This window comes from Numida meleagris, chromosome 2 (assembly GCF_002078875.1).
Source record: "Numida meleagris isolate 19003 breed g44 Domestic line chromosome 2, NumMel1.0, whole genome shotgun sequence".
Lineage (NCBI taxonomy): Eukaryota > Metazoa > Chordata > Aves > Galliformes > Numididae > Numida > Numida meleagris.
The window spans coordinates 63,442,098-63,462,228 of NC_034410.1; the positions used below are offsets into that span (position 1 = coordinate 63,442,098).

A 20,131-nucleotide genomic window follows, 5' to 3' on the forward strand; every position below is an offset into this window, starting at 1 on the left:
TTTACATCAACCATATTCTATGAAAAAATTCTACATGACAGACTGCTCAGTTGCCAAGACTGACCCCACTCAGGGAAGGTATTTCCAACAGTCTTGCTGTAGAAGAGTTTTTGAGGTGCTGCTGATAGAAAGAATGCACTGAAACTAACTTAGGAGAGCTAAGTGTGGGACATGGTATCTGTTTTAATGTATTTGTAAAAAAAATTTCCAATGCAGACAGAGGTCCCTGTTCCTTTGTATGATTTTTTTTTCCCCCTGAATGTTTTTCATCTCCTGCTTGCTGCCTCTTCTTTCTCCTGAATTCTCTGAAAAGCATGCTGATTTAACAAAATTTCCAACATGGCTGCTGAATGTGTTTCACAAAATCCACTGCTTAAAGACCAACTTTGCAATATGTCAGTGTCCATGCTGTGCAAGGCAAAGGGTCAACAATAGTACGATAGCAGCAACTTGGACTTTCCATTGGAAAACGCATTTAGCTACGGAATAATATGGAATTATTAGCACTGGAAGCTTCGTATTTAAATCTTTAGATTTAATAATGAGAGCATTCACAAGGGCACATGAAAGAGTACACTAGGGAAGAGCTTGTGTTTTTATGAAAATTCTGAAGGAACAAAAATAACAACCACAAGACTCACTCTAAAGGACGAGGATGGATGGAATGGATGAATGAATGGATGAACAAATGGATTGATGGCCAAATAAAAAGGGAAAGGAACAATCAGTAGGTTGTAACACGCTAATATATTAAATATACTCTTACAACTATTAACCTGTTTTAATTACCTTTTCTGTTCTCTTCTAATCACTAAATCCAGACATCACACAATTAGTTATGAGATCTGTTCAAACTGATGCTTCTAACATATCAAAAATCTGTATTTTTAAAATCAATAAATGTCTACGGGAAAAACTGGATTTTATAATAAACAATAACTTAGGAAAAAACCACAGAGCTGCAAGTGCTTGTTTCATACTGTAACTATTCGGTTTCAACTGGAATGGGATGTAGGTCCAAGTTTTCAAGGAAAGCAGCATAGAAAAAATAAACAACATGAAAATAATGTAGGAAAGAACATTTTAAGTAGCATTTTGTTACATTCAATTATTTCATCTGATTGGAAAGCAAGAAAAAAGAAAAATAACGTGGCTTATAGCTTCAGCAGCAATGCAAAGCATCATCAGTAATTTCAATCCAGTAAATCTGTACATACAGAATACAAAGCTAAAATTAAGAAGAGAAAAAAAAAATTGCAGGGGTGATTTGGACCAAGTATTTCCTGCATAACACACTCATTTAACATCTGGAGAGATCTATAGAGTAGGGAAGTTCAACGCAACTTCTTGAGAATAATGAGTGCATGAAAGCTGATATACCTATTTTGCATATTAGCATAAAACTGTTGATAGTTTGTGATACAGGGACCTGCTATGTAAGCACAGACTAGTGCACTCTTTACTACACTCTTTGATGCTGTGCTGAATGCAAGACACCAGTGGCTGGTCTTCAGAAGACCTCAGCTGGGAGCATGTATCCGGGTACACACCTTCCCCTTCTACCACCGTAAGGGTTTAGGGTACCCATGATGTGGGATTAGGTCCCACCCTTGCTGTTTGGTGCCTTAAGGTGTAAGCTAAGTTGTAACAACAGAGCATCTATAAATACTGGTTTCTCATGAAAGGTTTTCAAGAGAGAAAGAAAAATAAAGACAGCACAGCAAAGCTTAAAAGATCTTGAAATCACTGGATAAAGTTTCACAACTGTATTGTGAAGCTGTCATCCCCTGCCCTGCAAGCTACTTACAGAAGCCAGGCCCATTATCCGGGGGAATGTAAGGGATGAACATCCATCTGGACTTTGTCCAAAAGTAGTGTATGGTGTCTGAAACCAAGCCTTCTCATTAGCCCAAACCACGTCACACAGAGGCAATATAGATGCTCCAAGTCCAATGGCTGGGCCATTTACTGCTACAATGATAGGCTTCTTAAACTGAATAAAAGTATTCACAAAATTCCTGAAGAAAAACAAGAACATGCACTCATGTATTAAAAGCAAAATATACCAGCCTTTGAGATCTCAGTAATAATTAATCTCTACAGCAACGTCACTTTCAAAACCAACCTGATAACCTACGATGAGGTGACCAGCTTTGTCAATGAGGGGAGAGCAGTGGATATTGTCTGCCTAGACCTCAGTAAGTCTTTCATCACAATCTCCCATAAAACCCTCACAGGGAAGCTGATGAAGTATGGACATGGTGAGGTGGATTGAAAACTGGCTGAATGGTTGGGCCCAGAGCGTGGTGATCAGTGGTACGAAGTCTAGTTGGAAGCCAGTTACCAGCAGCATATCCCAGGGCTAAGTACTCAGTCCAGTCACGTTCAAATTCATTCGTGCTCTAGGTGGGTTAGCATACTCTCAGAAAGCTTAATGACCATTAAAAGGCTGGCTACAGTATTGTTCTGACCTCCAGAGATCTCTCCAGGCTGGAGAAATGCCTGGCAGGAACCTCAAGAAGTTCAACAAAAGGGAGTACAAAGTCCAGCACTGGGGAGCAACAGCCCCATGCACCAATTCGTGCAGGAGGCCTACGACACCAAGTCGGACATTTGCCTTATGGCAAAGAAGACTAATGATATCGTGTGCTGCGCTATGAGGAGCGTCGCCAACAGGTTGAGTGAGGTGATCCTTCCCCACAGCACTAGTAAAAACACACCTGAAATACTGTGGCCAGTTCTGGGCTCCCCAGTACAAGGGAGACAGGGTGATACTGGACAAGCGATCAGCGATGGGCCACAAAGCTGATTAACAGTCTAGAGCTTATCTTCTATGAGGAAAGGCTGGGACTGTTCAGCCTGGAGAAGAGAAGGCTTGAAGTGGGACAGATCTTATCAACGTATAGAAACAGTTGAAGGGAGGCTGCAAGGAAGACAGAGCTAGGCTCTTCCCAGTGGTGCTCAGTACCAGAACAAGAGGCAGGGGGCACAAACTTCAAAACCCTGTCTAGACGCGGTCCTGGGCAACCTGCTGAGTGGACCAGATGAACCCTGAAGTTCCCTTCCAACCTTAGCCACTCTGTGATCCTGTGAAAACCTGATATTTCTCCCAGTCCAAAGCAGCACAGTTATAGGGCAGATGTGGATTTAATGACCCTGATATGGACGCATTTGGGTTAAAATCTTGTGCCTCACACAGCACTCCCTCTTAGATGATGGGGTGATATTAGGTTACAATTGTGTATTCTCATACTTATTGACACAAACAGACAATTCATTCCAGTTCCAATAAAAGTATGGATGTTTACGTGTTTCTCTTCACTCAAAAGATATTCTTATTAAAAATACATAAAAGTTGGGGGGTAGGGAGAGAGAATTCCAACCTCAGAAGTAAGATGCTGACATTACTCAGTTAATAGCTCTGATACATAATGATAAAGCTGTCCATATTTAGTGCAGGTACATGATTATTAAATTCTGAGGCTAACATATAGGAATTGACACCTGTGAAGCAATCTTTTGCTCTGAATGACAGGTGGCTTTTCAATTCAGTTTTAGATATTGAATGTGGGATTTCTATTAAAAAATGGCTTTACTCATAAATTTAAAGTTTAGACACATAGATAGCAACTGAACATAGGTCTCTGAAGGAGTATTGTTATTCTGGAAATATGCAGGAGTTATTCCAAGATCTCAGCCCTTAAAAAGCAGAGCGTTCAAATGGTAAGTTGCTTCCTTGTACTTGAGGATGCAAAAGCCATACATTCTTCCATAAACATTCTTCTAGTTTATGGTTGTGTATATAAATTACCATTACCATTATTTTTTTCTTCCTTTTCTATGTTAATAAATAGCTTTTAATCTCAACCCACAATTTCTGCCTTTCTTCCCCCACCGATACTCTCCCCATCCCACCGGGAGATGGGGGAATGAGCAAAAGGCTTTGTGGTGTTCAGTAGCTCACTGGGTTAAACCACAACAGGTAACTAGTACTGATACAATGTTCACTACTAAAATATCCGTAATTCCACTGCTCTTTATCAGCTATATTGTTAATCATTCAGTCACAATCATCAACACAATCATCTTGTGTTTCTGTGTGTTAAGTTAGCTTTCCTGAAAGTGTACGGCTGTTCAAGTCTTAAAATTGGTTTCAACTGGAGAAATATTATCATAATACCGGTTTTCATAGTTAAATCTTAATAGTATAAGTAGTGATGCATGAAATAACAACCAAAAAAATAAATGGACAGGGAGTATAAGGAAGTGCTGCACACTTATCACATAACAGGAGAATGTCTGAGGTACTGTTGAATTAGAGGCTTTTGAAATAGAAAAGATAAAGCAAGTCAGACTAGACAATGAGAAATACCCTCTCAGATGACTGAAGATACTTTTACATACCTAATAGCTTCTGCCATCTTAGTGCTTTCCTTTTTTCTATCATCTGTTAAACGTCGTATAAAATAAATAAAATCAAGACCACAGCAGAAAATGCTACCAACTGCACTGAACAGCACGAGTTTACTGTCATCTGCAGCTGCTGTGTTCAGTGCACTTTGGACTTCCTTCATTACCTGAAAAAAGAAAAAAAATCAAAAATTCATTAAAGTACTTTTATTATAGCATTAAGAAGTAGGATACTGTTCTTTCCCCTCTGTCACAAAAGATCTCAGTCTTTGAGAGCCTTCATTTCTCCTTAGGATCCATTCAACCATCATATTAGAAAAGTTATTATTTAAAGTTTTTTTATTATTCAAATGTGATAAAGTTTAAAAAACAAACAGTAGAACAACCCAAAGCCCCACCAGTGTTAGTTTTGCGTTTCTAAATGTAATTAGAGTGAGATAATGGAAATCATTAAGAAAAGATCTATTAGATGTTATCTTTAACTACAGAATTAATTCAGCATTTCTGTAATTTGGACAGCAGATGGCACATGCAACCAGTTCAGAAGAAAAGAACCTTAATTCAGGCTGAAGTTTGTTTGAGTTGCAGTTCACTGATCTCCACATTTATTATAGATCACAGTACATCAGGATATTCAGATAAGTTACTACCCTCAGCTGAATTATACTACAAGTCAGCTGGATATATAATAACTTGCAAGCAAAAACCCAAATCTCATTTAGTGTGTTTGTGCCTGAATAAAAGGTACAAATAAGGCAGAGAGTTATCATTCCTTCTGCACTCTTGACCTCCCCCCACCCCCCCAACAAAAACAGAATTGTTCTGACCTCTGGATTGAGGGAATTATTTTCAGATGATTTTGTTGATAGCAAGATGTGCGTGAATCCATCTTGTTTTCTGACAACAATGTCTCGGTACCGGTATGCACTCTCCGTTTGTCTCACGCTGAAACGCAGCCTTTTATCGAAAGGTTGATCTCTCCTGTCGTCAATAAACCTCCGTTTGCTGGCTGTCACTCCTGTCACAGAAGTCTGTATGTTGGTTGTACCATTGGCTGCTAATGCTTCCATAAAGGTCGATGTACCTGGAAAATAGTTTAAACAGTAACACTCTATTAATTACATGTTATTAGTTCAACAGTTGCAAAATCCCTACAGCATGAAAACACGCTAGGCATATTATTGAGAATATATAATAAATATTAAACTTCCTCCCATGGAAGTTCCTGAAATGTTACAGAAATATACACTGTACACAGAGAAATAACGCAAATGAATTTTACGTTTGCAAGAAAAAGAGCAAAGCAAACCAACGATATTTGTTCTTAGAGAGGAGGGAAAGGTTTATTTGTCCCTAATGCCAATGCACTTCAGTAGGTTTATGAAGTGTAGAAAATCATGAGAGATACTAATGCTCTGCTTTCTCCTTTTTCAACATCTTTAAGTGGCCTGACAGCATCAGGATCGCAAAGAGAAAGCAGATGCTTTTCATTTCAAACGACACAAGTTAATAAATGGAAGAAAAATGACGCTTACAGCAAGTCAAATAAAGACCTTGATTGACAAGATCATATAAAGCATAACAGTCTTTAAAGGAAAATAGAAATGAAGAAATACAGGCTATATTGCTTTGGGAGAGAAACAAGACCCATGCAGTGATGGATATTTTAATGGATTCATAGACAATGAGATATTTCTCAAGTCTAAACAATTTTGCTATTAAAACTGGCAAACAGAGTATTATGTCTTTCTGGTCTTGTTCCCAGTAATTTAAATAGACAGAATTTGAAGGAATGCAAGTAAACAGGCCATTCGTCATAGCACAGAAGGGACAGGTTTTTCTGTACTCCACTTTAAGATACATAATACCAAATAATTAGCATTCATAAAAGAAAATAAGAACATCTTGGATTTATTATCCATCTGTATGTTAAAATTTCAATGTAAAATCTCTGTAAAATTCATCAGATTAACATGATGGATTGTGCATGGTGAAAGGGGACAGTGGGGTTAAGACACTGGAAAAATATGTTGCAGGCCATGATCTAGGAGGTTCAAAAGTCTTTTGCTGAAAACTGAGGTCCAAGTCTGAATTAAAACCTACTAGATGGTCTCAGTCCTTATCTCACAGACATTCCAGGACATCATGCAGAGGTTGCCTTTAAAAAGCAGAGTTTAAAGGCATCTAAACAGGCAATTAAACATCACTGGTGGATCTTGTTTCATTCTTCATGAACTTGCAGAAGAAGCCATATTTTTCAAGTTTGGATAATAAGCAATGCTGTAACTGTTTATTTTACAAAATACTTGAAACAATTGTTGGTCCAATGAAGGCAGTAAATGGACTCACCTATATAATTCATAGTTCCACATTTCAACTTTATAAAGTTGAATAAATGTTGCTTAATTTGACCCATGTGGAGTCATATATAAAAACTAATGAAAGTCAACTTGGGACATTAAACATTTTCTTCTATTTGTATTACAGAAACTGCTTTCAAATAAGTGAAATTTTATATTAAATGCTTGTAAATAAATATTTCTCTCATTATACATCTGGTCTAATTAGAATCACAGAATCACTAAGGTTGGGAAAGACCGTGAAGGTCATCCAAGTCTACACACCAACCCATACCCACCATTCCCCTCAGTGCCACATCCACACATTTCTTGAATACCTCCAGAGATGGTGACTCCACCACCTCCCTGGGCAGCCTGTGCCAGTGGCTCACCACTCTTTCTGAGAAGAAATATTGCCTAAGTAACTAGGCAACTTGCCTGTCAATGGAGCTATGCAACAATAAGGTTCTATTTTACTGTTTCCAAACCTTTCTTGTTGCTTTAGTGATTTAATTCTCTTACCATACAGCTTTCTCTAAAGAAGATAAAGACAATTCAAGATTTTAATTGTTTGAAGTGAAAAGGTTTACAGAGTTGAGTTCAGCTTGTAAACATCCTCAGAGAGAATAGATGTGAATAAAATGAAATGGAAGATAAATATTTTATGTTGTCACAGAAGATGTATGCTTATTCTCACGTTTTTAACATCTTACCGAATTCCCTTTTTTCATTTCAGCAGCACAAATAAAAATTTGATGCAGACCAAATGTGAAATTGATGAGTGATGCTTTAGACACTTTCTCACTTTCCAACCATACTGTATGGATTACATTCCTTGAAAAACAATTCCCCTCAAAGGAAATTTGCAGAAACTATACTGTTACCCCATGTTTCTTTAGGAAAACGGGATGAAATTGCATCACTGTGTGCAACAGTTTGTTTTTCCACAGGAAATATGAATTCAAACAAATGTGATTTCTAAACCTTGCTATATTGATTTTATTGCTTTTTGTGATGGCAAGGACAGAAGAAGTGAAGAATCAGGAGAGCACAATAGACGAGACCGAACTAAACAAGCAAACAAAAACAAAACAAAACACCATAACCCACTACAAAAAACCCCTAAGTCAGTAAACTTGCATAAGAGCTTTGAGTAGATCTTTGCTCACAACTTACGCTGCTAAGGACGTACTCAAGCAGCAGAAAAATTTGGCAACACAGACCAAGATATAAACACCACACGCTTTTCATGCTTTTTGAATGGGCAAGAGATGTTTTCGGTTTTTCTATACATTTTGTCCACACTTGTCAATAGTTAGTTCCAAACCACAAACAAGGACAGCTGCAGTTCAGAGGAAAAAGGGATATCTAGTTTGCGCAGAAGTGCTGTTTCTAAAGCTTGTGGGCTTTTGATTTCAGTGTAGTTGTCTTAAGTGTGTTTACAGGACAAGATGAAGGAGGCTTTCTCCACTGACAGAGTTAAAAGTTCAGTTACTGGCACTGCACGTCTAGTGTTCTACACCTTGAAGCATAGGAGACTGTTTCTTTGACATTCAGTCCTCGAAAGCAAAGAAACAGCCCAGAGTTGTAAAGCAGAGCTTTATGATAGACAAAAACAGGTAAAGGTTATATCAGTGAATGCAGAGCTATGTTTGTTTATAAAACAAACAGATCATAGTTGCAGTCGGAAGCCATTTTTTCTGCAACTAAATTAATCAGCGTTAACATGACTGTCATAAAGGTGAAGACATACTACTACTGCTCAAAGCCTCACCATACAGGCAAAAACAAAATTAGCAGGGGCACTTGGTTTTCCTGCTGCTGATCAAAACCTGGTAACAGTCACCATTTTCATGCAGCTGCTCTTAGAGGAAAAAAAAAAAGCAACAGGCAACAGATAGGAAAGGAACCTGTCTCTTTCAAAAGGAAGGCAGATGCAAAATATGGGAGTTGGAAAAAAAAAAAAACAGCAGAACAGCAAAGGTAACATTCTCATCCCTCCTAAAGAAGAGGAGGATAACACAAAAAAGCCATCTCTCCAAAGTATGAAGGGGATAAAAATCAAAATACACGATGCCAGACATCTCCTAGATAAACACACTGAGTTCAAAACAAGTAACACAGTTACTAGCTGTCATGGTTTTGTGATTTTCGGTTATTGGTATTCCACATCATAACATCATGTAGTGGACATACCTAGTTCTCAGAAGAGAAGGACTACTACAGTCCCCACGGTACTTTGCTCCTTTGTTACCATTTTCCAGCCGGAGGGAAAAGATAGAAGCTCGCAGTATAAAAACTTGCAGATCACGAGACCTCGTCCCTTTTTTTCCGCCGTCTCTCGTCTTGGCAGCACCTCGCTCTCCAGCCGTCTTATCGTCGGTAGTAGAGTAAGGCCTACCTTGACTTTGGGACATTCTCTCTCTCTGTGTTGGATTTATCAGCTTAAATTGTAATTATATTGTATTATAGTGTGTTGTTTTGCATTCCGATATTTTATTTAGTAAATTAGTTTGTTTCTCCTCAGATTGTTACCGCTGTTCTTTGCTCTCAGGGCCATCTCCCTACCCTTTTCCCCTTTCCCCTTTTCCCGGGACGTGGGCCCTTGGGTCCCCCGTCCCCTTTGTCACGGAATCAGGCCTAACGCCCGTAAACCGTTGACACTAGCTAAAATCCTAGGCTCCACTTTAAGCTAGACATGCCTTACATTACTGTCTCCCAAATTCTTGAGAAGTTTAGTTTAACACACACAGCCTGACACAGTGCCGAGTCAAATCCCTCAGTTATAAGAAGGTGGAACGCGTGATTTGAGTATTTTCCTCAATACCAGCCATAAGAAATTTACGGATTCCTAAAATTTGCGTGTCCATTACTAGAGCGTGCACCCAAAGCCAAGTATTCAAATCTTCATCCACCATGAAACTATCCAGCTTACTTTTGAGACCACTATGTTTTTGTCTTACAAAATTTTTTTTTTTTTTTGCAGTAAATTCTGCAACATCCATCTGCAGAGAAGTATCTGGGTGTCCTGGTGGACAACAGGTTGGCTACAAGATGTGAAACGGCAGTGCGCCCTTCTGGCCAAGAAGACCAACGGTATCCTGTGGCAGACAGAGGAAAAAACAAAACAAAACAAGCATGGCCAGCAGGTCAAGGGTGGTGAACCTCCCTCCCCCTCTATTGCAACCTAGTGAGATCACATCTGGAGTACTGTGTCCAGTTCTGGGCTCACCGGTTCAAAAGAGACAGATTTCCCAGACAGAGTCTAGCAGAGGGCACCAAAGATGGTGAGGGGCCTGGAGCATCTCTTGTACAAGGAAAGGCTGAGAGGCCTCAGACTGTTCAGCCCGGAGAAGGCTGAAAGAGGATCTCATTACTGTTTATAAATATCTGAAGTGTGGGAGTCAAGTTGAATGGGGGTGGAACCATTTATGTGGCATGCAGCAATAGAACAAGGAGCAGCAGGCAGAAACAGGAACACAGGAAGTTCCATCTGAACATGAGAAAGAACTTCTTTACTTTGAGGGTGACAGAGCTCTGGAACAGGCTGCCCAGAGAAGTTGTGGAGCCTCCTCCTCTGGAGATATTTAAGACCTGCCTGGTCACCTTCCTGTGTGACCTGCTGTAGAGAACGTGCCTTAGCAGGGAGTTGGACTAGATGATCCACAGAGGTCCCTTCCAACCCCTATAACCTGGTGATTTTTTAAGTTCCTTCATTCCTTTCAGTACAAGGTTTCTCCAAACTGGTCAGTCTCAATCCAACTGCCCTTCCTTCTTCCAGAAGACATTCCACATACGTGCTTTTCTCTTCTGCTAGATCTTCGAACAGGGTCCAAAATGGCACATAATATTAAAGATGGGGATTTATAGCATTTCCAAGCCTCTTTTCTCCTCTTTTTTTCCTAAAATAATTTGTGACTTTTTTTTAAAATTATAATTAGCTCTGAGTAGATGTTTTCAGAAAACCACCTAAAAAAAAATTCCATTGACCTCTCTGAAAAGTAAAATCTAGTCAAGAACCAGTCATTATCCAGGTACAGTTTTATGTCTTGCTATAGGCAGTGTTGTACAGAATTATGTTTTGTCCTGTCCTTATTACTCAGCACACATCTGCACTGCAAGTAATCTCATTTTAATCAGGCAACTGCTCAGTATTTTAAGTTGTGTCTACAGTGATCATAGAGAGCTTCAAGGACGCTCACACCTTTCCTGTATAATAACACACCGACCACTTCCTCTCAAACTGATTAACAAAATAGTTAATAAGAAGCATTCTACTGAGTAAGCAAATGAACTAACACCAGCAACAATTTCTTAAAGTGTTAACTGCAAAAATAACATGTTATTGTAACTGATTGCAACTCAAGTACAAGAGAGGGAAAAATACAATGTGCAAAGCGGATAGAAAAAAAAAAGAAAAGAAGTGGTGGAAGTTATGTTTAGTGGCAAAAAATAGGCTGAGAAACCTGTACAAGGAAGTGTTCAGCCTGAGGAAAAGAAAACTGAGAGGGGACCTGATAAATGTTTACAAATATCTGAAGATAGATGGGAGGCAAATGGATGAGGCCAGGCTCTTTTCAGTGGTGTGTAATGACAGGACAAGGAGCAATCATCTAAAATTTGAACACAGGAAGTTCCATACAGACATGTGGAAGAACTTTTTATGATACGGGTGACAGAGCATAGTAACAGTTTGTCCGGAGAGGTGGTGGAGTCTCCTTCTACAGAGATACTCAGGATCCGTCTGGACACCTATCCGCACAACTTCCTGTAGGGAATGTACTTCAGCAGGAGGGTTGGACTTGATCTCTTGAGGACCCTTCCATCCTCTGCAATTCTGTGATTTTGTGAAGAAATATCCTTTTCATACTTGCGCTGCTTTGCACACTCTGTACATACAGTCCACAAGGCTTTGTGCCAATTGACCTGTGTAGGCTGCCTCACGCTCCCTTTTTGCATACAAACAGTGATTTCTAGCAAAACATTCATAGGTACTAGCAAGCTGTAAAAGCTGCACTACACCAAACATTTCACACCATGAGACACCAGCCCCAGACAGCAATGCTGCAATGCAAAAAACGTAACACTTCCAGTAATTTTTCCACCTCTGCTTCCACAATTACACAGTAAATACTTCTTAAAAGTTGCAGTATATTGGCAGAGACTATAGAAATTCAAAATGAGCAAAGAGCTACTCGATATCTGTACACCTATACAAACAAATAGGCACACGTATTTACAGCATTTATGTTCTGGAATCATACAAAGGTTCCAGCCTCCTTTAATGTCACTTCAAATATTTGTAAGAAGAAAAGAATACAGAATTTGTTACACCTTTCACCAGCAATACTGTTTTACTCTGTGTTTCTGAAAAAGCATTCAGAAGGTATGTGTCACTTATGAAAGAATCAATCTGAGTTGCTTGGGCTGGAAAAGACCTTAAAGATGATCCAGTTCCAACCTCCCTGCTGTGGGCAGGGTTGCCAGCCACTAACTCAGGCTTCCCAGGGCCCCACCCAACTTGGTCTTGAATGACTCAAAGGATGGGGCACTCACAACTGATGATACAAAGCTGGAAGGAGTAGCTGACACACCACAGGGTTATGTCACCATTCATTGAGATCTGGACAGGGCGTAGAGTTGTGCAGGTTGGAACCTGATGAGGTTAAACAAAGGCTAGTGCAGAGTCTTACACCTCGGGAAGAATAACTATATGCATCAGTACAGATTCGGGGCAGACCTACTGGAAAGAAGCTCTGCAGAGGATCTGGGTGTCCTAGTGGCCAACAGGTTTGCCATGAGCCAGCAGCGTAGGCAGCAGGTTGAGGGAGGTAAACCTCTCCCCTCTTCTGCCCTGATGAGGCCACATCTGGGCTACTGTGTCCAGTTCTGGACTCTTCAATTCAAGAAACACATGGAAACTCTAGAGAGAATCCAGCGGAGGGCTGCAAAGATGATGAGAGGCCTGGAGCATCTCCCATGAGAGACCTGGGGCTGTTCAGCCTGGAGAAGAAAAGGCTGAGTGGGGATCTTATCAATGCATTTAAGATATCTAAAGGCTGGGAGTCAAATAGATGGGGCCAGGCTCTTTTCAGTGGTGCCCAGTGACAGGACAAGGGACAATGGCTATGAACTGGAACACACGAAGCTCCATATGTACAAGAGAAAAAACTTCTTTACTTTGAGGGTGACAGAGCACTGGAACAAGCTTTTCATAGAGGTTGTGGATTCCCCTTCTCTGGAGATATTCAAGATCCACCTGGACACTTTCCGGTGCGACATGCTATGGAGAACCTGTCTTGCAGGGGGGACAGACTTGATGTCTCCAGAGATCCCTTTCAACCCTTAGAATTCTGGGATTTTGTGAAATGCACTGACTTCAAAGAGGACACGTGGTGATGAATGAACACAGTATTGTTTCTCAAAGAATAATTTTTTGGATGAGCCTAGAATATTCCAAAAAGAGAAATCCATTACAGTGAGTTGCCTGCTAGAAAGGAGCTCTCTGGAGAAGGACCTGGGGATCCTGGTGGACAACAGGTTAACCACGAGCCAACAGTGTGCCAATGGTATCCTGGGGTGCATTGTAGATATTTGTTTCTTTTATTACTTACAGCATCAAATACAAGTTTACAACGGTACTACTAGCAATGTGATAGCATTCCAGGTTGCATTTCACGTTAGTAGGTTATAGGCTAGGCAATTTTGCTTTTGAATGTCTTTCTTCCTCAGAGCGAAAGCATGCAGATCAAGAGAAGTTTTTTAATTCCAACCAAAAATTCAGCTAAAATTCTTCTACTGAAAATAGGCATTCATTAGGAGAGAAAACAATATTTCTCCATTATCTAGTTAAATAGGTTTCTTTAGTCTAGCTATTTTAAGTCATGTAAGTACAAATAACAGAAAGTTTACATACTTAAAGATGTGAACAACAAAACACTATTTGTTAGGGTAACACCTGTAAAAACAACATGGATAACATTATTCATCTACTTGGCAACAAAGCTCCTGAAGTCTGATCAAGTTTTACAATCCCTGAGGAGGAGCTATGTATTTTTGTGCGTAAGGTACTAAGTTAACTTCATTCTTGCTGTGGGATGATGGGGAAGAAAAGCCCTCCAAATACAACTCTATATACCTATATGTAGAGTTAATATAAAAATATTTATTATTATATATTTTTATATATTTTTTTTCCAGGTGAAATAAACACTCTTCGGATGAGCAAATTCTTTTTCTCCTTTATCTTGATGTCTAGACAAATTAGGATTGCTCCATTCTCCCCTTCTACTACTGTTTCATTTTGCAGTGATTTTTCTTCCATTAAATCTAGTCAGGATACTACTGGCAAACAGAAAAGAGCACATGACCATACCCATCATTTTAGTTATTATTTAAGATGGTTGAAAGAATAAAAAGGAAAAAAAATACCCAAGTCCTTCTGATATCACTCCACTCAAGAAATTCCAGCCACAATTCATAGAGTATGCAGAGTATTTGATGAGGGGAAGGAAAGAGTTATTTGTATTTCTTCTCCTTACAAATAAATACAAATGAGAAAAAGCCTTCCCCAGGTTACCAACTCATTTTTGAGGCCACTTAGCACTGGGAACATTTTATAAGAGCCTTCTGCTATCTTGTCCTTCAATATTCTCAGAGCTGTAGGTTATGATACCAGAGCATTCATTCAAAATGCTCTCAAATTTGAGAGTTAAGTAAGGACATCTCTCGGGGCTCATCTATAGAGGAAAGCTGCCACAAAATAGGCTAAGGTTTAAAACTTGAAGCATACCCAGCTATTTCACAGTAACTCCTGAGGTGAACACATTCTATATTAAGAGCACTTCATTGCAATTTAATCCAATTCCCAAAGTGATCTAAAAAAAGGCTCTCTTCATGTGGAATAAGAGTGCCCTAATGTAAGGCTAGCTTAGAATAGATTCTGCCAAAAACCATCCCAGGCAGTTTCCTGTATAGACATGAATATATACATGCCCTGTACACATGACATCATTCTTGTAAGGACACCAAAACTTCCTAGCACATTTTGCTAACATAAAAGAGATTTAAATAGGCAAGTATAGCAACACTACTGTTGGCTGAATACTTTCATTTGCCTTCTTTTTGAAAACAACATGTCAATAAGCATTCATATTTCATTCTTCTAACATAAACGCAGCTTTTTACATATCTCCCTTAAGGAGGAATGTTCATCTTTCCAACTACTGCCTGAGGTATGTCATTAATATCAGATGTCTCAACCTCCTGTGGCCAAGAAACCAACAGGTTCATTAAGGAGCATCAGTAATTTACCTGCGGCTGCACTAGCTTGATGCACAAAGGCCACCTGCCTGTACACAACTGCAAGCCATTGTGCAACACGGCCAGCTACATCTTATACTTGGGTTACCCACACCAGAAAATGTTGCTGGGTAACAATTTGTTCTGCAGCAGTATCCCCTTATCAGAAATAACCAACTTTGGCAGAAATAACTGTCTGGGGAAGCACAGAGGAGGAGACTTCATTTGATTCTTTGGGGAGTCTCTTTCCTACACCATATTAAAAAAAAAAACAACAAAAAACCTAAGTGTTCCAGGGCTGGGTGTTTGGTCCAGACCCACATGCTTAAGCAAGGCAGCTACTAGCTCCACAAGCACTTCTGCTGCTTGAAGGGATGCAGATCAAAAAGCAACAGAGTCGGGCAGTGACACTGAGGAGGTAAATGGAAGAAAGAAAGTATAGGTGAAAAGGCCAGAGGTCTTGGCAAAGTGCAACACAGCTCAAGTCCTCTGATGGATATAAGGACATAACTGTTAGACAGCATCAAAGAAGGGCTATGAAGATGTATAACGGTCTGGAGGGCAAGGTGTATGAGGAGCAGCTGAGGTCCCTGGGTTTGTTCATTCCGGAGCAGAGGAGCTGAGGGGCCTCATGGCGGCTGCATGTCCTCACAGGGAGCAGATGGGCAACGCTGAACTCTGCTCTCTGGTGACAGCAACAGGGCCCGAGGGAACAGCAAGGGGCTGTGTCAGGGGAGGGTTAGGTTGAGGGTTAGGGAAAGGTTCTGCACCAGAGGGTGGTGGGCATGGAATGGGCTGCCCAGGGCACTGGGCACAGCCCCAACTGCCAGAGTTGAAGGAGCATTTAGACAGTGGTCTCAGACACAGGGTTTGGACTTTGTGTGGAGCTGTGTGGAGACAAGAGCTGGGCTTAATAATTCTTGTGGGCACCTTCCAACTCAGGATATTCCATGATTCTGTGAATGAACATGCATTCAGAAATACATGTGCCAAACGGGTTATTATTTTTGATTCAGAAGTACTAGGAGGAAAGCAGACTCCACTGAAGAATCAAGGATTTGAAGCAAGAAGATCTGTTAAAGATCCTGCCTTTAGGCAAAGCACATAACTGTTACTTACACCACATCTAAAGACACATTCACAAGCTGTTCCAAAGGCAATCTCTCCCCAAGTTCTCCCAGTATTTGGGGAAAATAAGCCCACATTAAATATAGGCGATTAAAGACATCCCATTCAACAGGTGCTGAGTATTCCAATGCACTGAACTAAAAAATGATTCAGAATACCATGTTGTCTTGCCAGCTTTGTCCTTTTGAATTGTTTGAGAGGAATAAATCCCAAACAGCTAAGTAAGTTATGATGGAAAGGAGAACAGTAAATACAACCTGCGCTCTCATGCTGAATCTGATTTCTCCTGCTTGTCTTTAGCAACACCAGTGGGTGTGCGAGGACATCTCTGAAGTAGAGAACTCATGAAGACTATCCAGAATTCTTAATACTTCCTACACTAAAAAAACAAACATAGACCTAAAACCAAGAAAAAAGGAAGAGGAAGCCCTGAAGTCAACAGTAGTAGACACCTAAGAGTATAAAGCATGGATCATCTGCTTTGTATGAGGAAAACTTGGGCAATATCCTCCCCCTCAAGGAGGTAGGCAACTACATGGTATGCTCCAAAAGTAATGCCTCATACTTATTTTCAAGGAAACTACTACAGATACAAAGAGCACAGTAACACTGTCTGATAGAGCAAATTCTCAGCTACGGAACAATATTTTTCAATGATCACCACCATTAGCTACGCTTTTTTTTTTTTTGCCAGTGATGAACAAGAGCCTGCATGTCATGCTGCTAAAAATCTGCACCAGCACAGGGGACTCAATGTCGCTGTCACCTGCCACCACATCACCCACCATCTCACTGTGCTCACATTCACTGGTTGGTCTCCAGAAATGTCCAGCACGCATCAGTGAATGTCAATGGATGCCATTTTTTCCTCATGGAGGAATTCAATAATAACCCTTTATAGGCACTTCTGTATCAGACACTATTCTGTCAGACTGCCCCTCTGCTGCCAGCTGTCCCACAGCAACAACATCAGCTTCTGACATTGTAGGCCAACATAACATAGGAGGTATTACTTTTGGAGCAGCCTTTGTGGTAGAAAACAGGAGATATCTGCATCATTCTGCCTGCAACTTGACCCCAGTAATAATGGTGTGGTTCTCCAGGTTTGGGGATTTGCAGAGGGCCAGTATCTTGAACACGGCCATATGTTTTGAAAAAAGACCCATCATAAGAGCATGTTTTCATCACATTAGGAAATAGAGAATAAAGTGGTAAATAAGGAAACCAAGAAAACATGCCCAGGGTAAACCACAGGACAATAACTAAAGCTGAAAGCAGCAAACAGAAAGGGCAGTACTCCAATCTCAGCCAGAAGCTAGGAAGAACGGAAGACAGTGAGCTGCCCCTATAAAGCAGGATGCATCAAACATAAATGGGCGGTGTTTGGGTGTATTCTCTTCATGCCACTGAGGAAAGAAATCAGTTTGTCTTTCATTGCTGAGGCTTTCATAAATGTGGCACAGAGCTGCTCAAAAGGCTTCCCTTGATCTAAAGAGCATGTCTGTATTGAAGCCAGGATTACCAGTTACAGATGGTCCCAATCCCCAAAAGCTACAGTAAAAAATCTTCTTTAACAAATTGCCGCCTTTTTCCCCCCTTTCCAGAAATTATATACATTCAGACAAAAAGTAAGAATATTGATACAACTCCTAGTCAGAACAGACACCTTAAGGAAGCAATGGAATATAGCACTATGGTATTTAACATACAGTTCCAGTAGCACCAATATGAAATGATAGCCACTAAAAGATAACTAAGACTAATATTAGGAGGCTGAGATCTTGAAGAAAACCTCAGGAAATTAGGAAGTTACAAATGGGGCACAGAAAAACTAACAATGTGATTTAGGGCCAATCACAGAACAGAGAAGGACAAACCAGTTAAGATCCATCTCAGACAGTAGGACATGGCAACTATTATCCACTGTGATAAGAGCACGGGAAGCTTATGCAGGTACCATAATGCCTGTTTGCTACGCAAAAACAAGACCAAAGTATGCAGCAGCCTCAGAGAAGTTTTTGTAGCTTGTGTAGCAGGCAGTAGGAAAACATGGTTTATTTGACTATTTGCAAACAGTTAGGAGCGTTTCTTTACATAGGAGTCACACTGGTGTGATCATAGTTTTAAAAAAAAAATCTACAAGTTGACTCTTGAATATTATCACTGTACTTGGACTTTTTTTTTTTTTTTTTTTTTACTCAGAGAGGGTACACGGGCAATGTGCATTGAACATATTTATATACATCAGAAGCCTAAAATGCTGAATCTTGCCTTAGGAAACAATCCATTAAGAATATACGAAGAAGACAAAAATATCAGAGGTGGTCACTACAGAAAAGACAGAATAATTGCTATTAAGAAAACCAAAGATCGTGTACACAAAAAATGCTGGGAGTAGTAAACAACTAGCCTCATTGTCAGCACAATTTTTAATTTGGAAATCATGTAGAACATACCATAGATGAGATGAAGTGACAGAGCAATTACATGAGTGGTTGTTTCCTGAAACTTGACAGGGACAAACCTGTTCAAATCAGATGCTGACCTCTAAACAGAGCAAAATAAATAAAATAGAAACATGACACTATTGTCAAATAGAATTGAAACTTAATTTCTACCAAGATGAATGCTGTGCAATTTTAGATGTGTTATGTAAAAAAAAATACTGTGTTTAATACTTTTTTTAGATAAACATCAAGACACCTCACTCATAAGGAGAGGGTGTAGAAATTGAACTGAACTCATATAGTAATTGAGTTATTTTCTTCAGGAGTGAGATGAAGCTTCAGTTAACTTCACATGGTTAAACAGGTCAATAGGAACTGAGGGTAAAAATAGAATATGCTATACTTACAAGAAAATAGGAAGTAAAGAACACTGGGAAGAATACAGGGAGATGCTAAAACAGATAAAGAACGGTATTAGAAATGCAAAGTAAAACTCTAAAGTTTTCATAGTTACAGATGCTAAACACAAATTATTTTTAAATGATAATAAGTAAGGGAGGAGAATTAGACCAAAAATAAGAAAGTGAGATGCACTGTGAGTTACAAAGTTAATTAAAACATTAGTGGGGAAACCAGCATGCTGTAAGAAAACAGAAAGGGTTTATAATGACTATATTGTACATATAACAGGTTACAAACTAGAAGGCTTGAACATGGTGAGACTGCTGACTTAAAGCAAAAAAAAAAAAAAGAAGAAGAAGAAGAAGAAAGAAAGAAAAAGAAAAAAGAAAAACATAAGTGTGACAGCTTTCAGTGGGAAGTGTATCACAAGAAGTAAAATACCTCTGAGACCTGTTTGCTTAAAGACCAGCAAACTTGGAAGGTACCTTGAGTAGTAAAGCTTGTATTGACATAATTTCAGAGTTACAATTAAAAAGTAATAATCTAAAACAAACAAACAAGCAAAAACTAGAAACAAACAAACAAAAAAAACACCAACCAACCCAAAATAAACAGCCTCAAATCTCTGCAGTACATTGTATTTCTGTTTAGAAGACTGTTCTCATTAAGTCAAGTTTTAGAAGTTCCCTTCTGATTAAAAGCTACTGGGAATCCAAAGCAATATTCAGGAGGGCCACACTGGATACTGCAGAGAAATTGTACCCCCTTCCAGCAGTTCCCTCATTACCTGCCATGTATTTTACCAATATTTTGCAGTTTCATACCATTACTAAACATGCATCAGGAGCGTTCCTATCATGTACACTTGCATTTAACATAAATGTCAGGAATTTAGAACGGCATCTACAGACATCTACAACACAGAAACAACTCTATCTTCCTCAGCATCCAGGCTGCACACAGAATTACTCTTAGCAATACCAAGTTGGAAACACATCAGATTATTATTATTATTTTTAATGTTTCAATCTATCTGAAATGATTTTGGTCAGATGTGGAAGTTAGTACTCATTTCTGGTTTTCACCCTAGCAACGACTAAGATT

At 39.6% G+C, this 20,131-nt stretch overlaps 2 protein-coding genes across 2 annotated transcripts in view; one reads left to right on the forward strand and one right to left on the reverse strand.

The window, feature by feature from the left end:
* Positions 1–10,299, forward strand: part of RPP40 (ribonuclease P/MRP subunit p40) — a 44,313-nt gene extending 34,014 nt beyond the window's left edge. The window contains exon 13 of the mRNA XM_021386202.1: positions 9,736–10,299. The gene's annotated coding sequence lies outside the window, so the exon portion shown is untranslated. The remainder of the gene's footprint in view (positions 1–9,735) is intronic.
* Positions 1–20,131, reverse strand: part of CDYL (chromodomain Y like) — a 106,866-nt gene that overhangs the window by 5,386 nt on the left and 81,349 nt on the right. The window contains exons 3-5 of the mRNA XM_021386200.1: positions 5,238–5,494; positions 4,405–4,577; positions 1,808–2,018 (exon numbers count right to left, since the gene is read on the reverse strand). Of these exons, the coding sequence (XP_021241875.1) occupies positions 1,808–2,018; positions 4,405–4,577; positions 5,238–5,494 (641 nt within the window). The remainder of the gene's footprint in view (positions 1–1,807; positions 2,019–4,404; positions 4,578–5,237; positions 5,495–20,131) is intronic.